This window comes from Phyllostomus hastatus, unplaced genomic scaffold (assembly GCF_019186645.2).
Source record: "Phyllostomus hastatus isolate PE091 unplaced genomic scaffold, TTU_PhHast_1.1 phas_contig_312, whole genome shotgun sequence".
Lineage (NCBI taxonomy): Eukaryota > Metazoa > Chordata > Mammalia > Chiroptera > Phyllostomidae > Phyllostomus > Phyllostomus hastatus.
Window position 1 is genome coordinate 2,588,944 of NW_025333849.1, and position 3,421 is coordinate 2,592,364.

At 35.4% G+C, this 3,421-nt stretch overlaps 1 protein-coding gene across 1 annotated transcript; it reads left to right on the forward strand.

Annotated features, from left to right (window-relative positions):
- Nucleotides 1–1,542: 1,542 nt before the first annotated feature.
- On the forward strand, nt 1,543–2,574 carry LOC123819448 (40S ribosomal protein S25-like). The gene is given in 3 exon segments (XM_045839811.1): nt 1,543–1,642; nt 2,206–2,341; nt 2,343–2,574. Coding segments are annotated over 3 exon segments (468 nt in total).
- The last annotated feature ends 847 nt before the right edge of the window (nt 2,575–3,421 follow it).

Sequence of the window (3,421 nt, forward strand, 5' to 3'; positions counted from 1 at the left end):
TGACAGTGACCAGAGGGGAGAGAAGAGGGAATTTCATGGGAGAATGGGGAGGGTTTACAGGAACAAACTTAAAGGACCCATGGACAAAACCTAGGGGGAGGGTGGTAATGGGAGGGAAGTTGGCAGGGATGGGTGGGTGGGCTGGAATGGTAGTAAAAGAAAGAAAACTGTACTTGAACAATGATTAAAATTAAATTAAAAAAAAAGTCTTCATAGAGAATGAACATAATATAGACCAGAAACTTTGATCTATATAAAGAAAGGGAAAACAATGAAGAAAGAATAAGTGAAGGTAAAATAAAAACTTCTGTTTTTCTTACTTTTAGATGATAACATATAACAGTTTGTTCAAAGTAATAATAGCAACAATGTACTTGATTGTATGTGTTTATGTACATATCTTATATATACATGCATATACAACATATGTCGAGAAAATATCCAGCCATTATTAATACAACAAGAGGAATTTGCACAACATTGATGTAACCTGGCAGCCAAGGAGAGTGAACTGGAATGCATGACCAATGATGAATTTACTGTACTAGTGAGTTGGGGCAGTAGATGCTGTTGAGTGAACATGTGTACTATGTGACCATGGCATTCAAAATGACTGAACGAGTTGAGCAACAAATCTGTATCAAATTTTGCTTGAAACCCGACATTCCTCCATGGAAAGTATTCAGATGATTCAGAAGGCTGTAGCTGAGGACAGCTGGTGATTGGCAGTTTCATCACAAAAATGTGCCTGCTCATGCATTACATCTTGTGCAGAGTTTTTAGATGAAACACCAAATCATCCAGGTGACTCAGTGCCCCTACAGCCCAGATTTGACAACTTTTGGCTTTTCCCAAAACTAAAATCACGTTTTTTTAAAAATGATTTTATTTATTTATTTTTAGACAGAGGGGAAGAGAGGGAGAAAGAGAGAGAGAGAAACATCAATGTGTGGTTGCCCTTTGCACACCCCTAACTGGGGACCTGGCCCACAACCCAGACATGTGCCCTTACTGGGAATTGAACCAGCGACCCTCTGCTTCACAGTCTGGTACTCAATCCACTGAGCCACACCAGCCAGAGCTAAAATCACCTTTTAAAGGGAAGAGATTTCAGACTGTTAGTGAGATTCAGGAAAATATGATGGGTCAGTTGATGGTGATTGGGAGAACTGTGTGAAGCCCCAAGGTGCCTACTTTGTAGGAGATGAAATCATCATTATCCTATGTACAATGAATGTTCTTGTATCTTGTATCTTCTTCAATAAATGCCTGTCTTTTTCATATTAGGTGGCTGGATACTTTCTGGATAGACCTCATATATACTTACATAAAAGTATAATGAATGATAACATTGATACAGGGATAGAAGGAAGAAGTTGGGATTATTTGTTTATATAAGCTATTTACTTTACCTGTAAACAGAATAGTGTCATTTAAAAGTGGACTTGGATTTGTTGTAAATGATACTGCAAACTCTAAGGCAACCACTTTAAAAAAATAAGAAAGTAAGTGATAGGCTAGGGAGGAAAATTGAATAATAACATGTTCTCAACTAATAAAACAACAAAATGCAGGAAAAGGGTGGAAGACTATAATAAGAACAAAGAACAAGGGCAACAAATAGAAAACAGTAATGAATATGGTAAGTATTAATCCAACTATATCAATAATCACTTTGAATTTCAATGGTCTAAATTTATCTCTTAAAAGACAGGTTGTTAGGGTGACCCAACTCATGACTCAACTAAATGCTGTTTATAAGAAACCCACTTTAAATATATACACACAAGACTAAAAGTAAAGTGATGAAGAAAAATATACCACGCTAATACTAATCCAAAAGAAAAAAAGAAGGGATAGCTTTATTGATTTCAGACAGAGCAGACTTTAAAGTAAAGAAAATTACTAGGAAGAAACAAGGGCATTACATAGCGAAGAAGGGTTCAGCTCTCCCAGATGATATAAAAAATCCTGAACATGTATGCACCTAACAAGAGTCAAACTACATTAGTCAAAACTGATGGAATTGTGAGAAGAAATAGATAAACCCATTATAGTATTGGGAGACTTCAACAATCCTCTTTGAGAAGTGGACAGATCCATCGGGCAGAAAATCAGTAAGAAGATAGTTGAACTTAACAATACCATCAATCAATAAGATAAAATAGGGCTTTTTTCGTTATTGTGGTCTGACATCTTATTAAGGCTGTGGTGGTAACAGCTGTTCTTTGAGTTTTGCTGTGCTGCCCCTGGATGACAAGAAGAGGGATGCTAGATATTCAGCTGAGAAAGACAAAGACCCAGTGAACAAAGGCAAAGTTTAAGACAAGCTCAATAACCTATCTTGACAAAACAACATATGACAAACTCTGTCAGGAAGTTCCCAGCTACAAGTTTATAATCCCACCTGTTGCTCCTGAGAGACTGAAGATCCATGGCTCCTTGGCCAGGGCAGGCATTCAGGAGCTCCTTAGTAAAGGACGTATTAAGCTAGTTTCAAAGCACAGAGCTAAAGTAATTTATGTTCGAAACACCAAAGGTAAGGATGCCCCAGCTTCTGGTGAAGATACATGAACAACAAGTCCCACCAGGAATACATTTGGAAAACAAACTATATTAAACAATAAAAGATATAATTGGACTACTTCATTCAACAACAGCAGACATTTACCAAGATATACCTCATTTACACATTCTGGCCATAAAACGCACTCTAACAAATTTACAAGAATAGAAATCATACAATTTCTGCTCTCAGACCAAAATGGAAATAAATTAGAAATTAATAACTGGAAACTAACTAGAAAGCACCAAAATACATGGAGAGTCAACAATATATGTCTAAATAACATGTAGAAGAAATAATCTCAACAGAAATTTTAAAATATTTTGAGCTGATTAAAAATAACTTATCAACTTTGTGGGATACAGTGAAAGCAGTGCTTAAAGGGAAATTTATGCATTGAACACATATTAGAAATCTAAAATTAATCTGTATTAAAAAACTAGAAAAAGGAGAGCAAATTAAGTCCAAAGTAAACATAAGAAAAGAAATAATAAAAATTAGAGTTGAAATCAATGAAAGTGAAAACAAGAAATCAACAGAGAAAATAAAGAAAACAAAGCTGGTCCTTTAAAAAGATCAGTAAAATCATAAGCTTCTAGTCAGGCTAACTGAATAAAAAGGAGAGGACACAAATACCCAAAATTTATAAAGAACACATATAATTCAACACCAAGAAAACCCAAACAATCTAATTAAAAAATGGACAAAAGATCTAAATAGACACTTCTCTAAAGAGGACATACAGATGGCCAATAGACATATGAAAGGATGTTTAATGTCACTAATCATCAGAGAAATGCAAATTAAAACCACGATGACATGTCACTTCACACGTGTCAGAATGGCTATCATCAA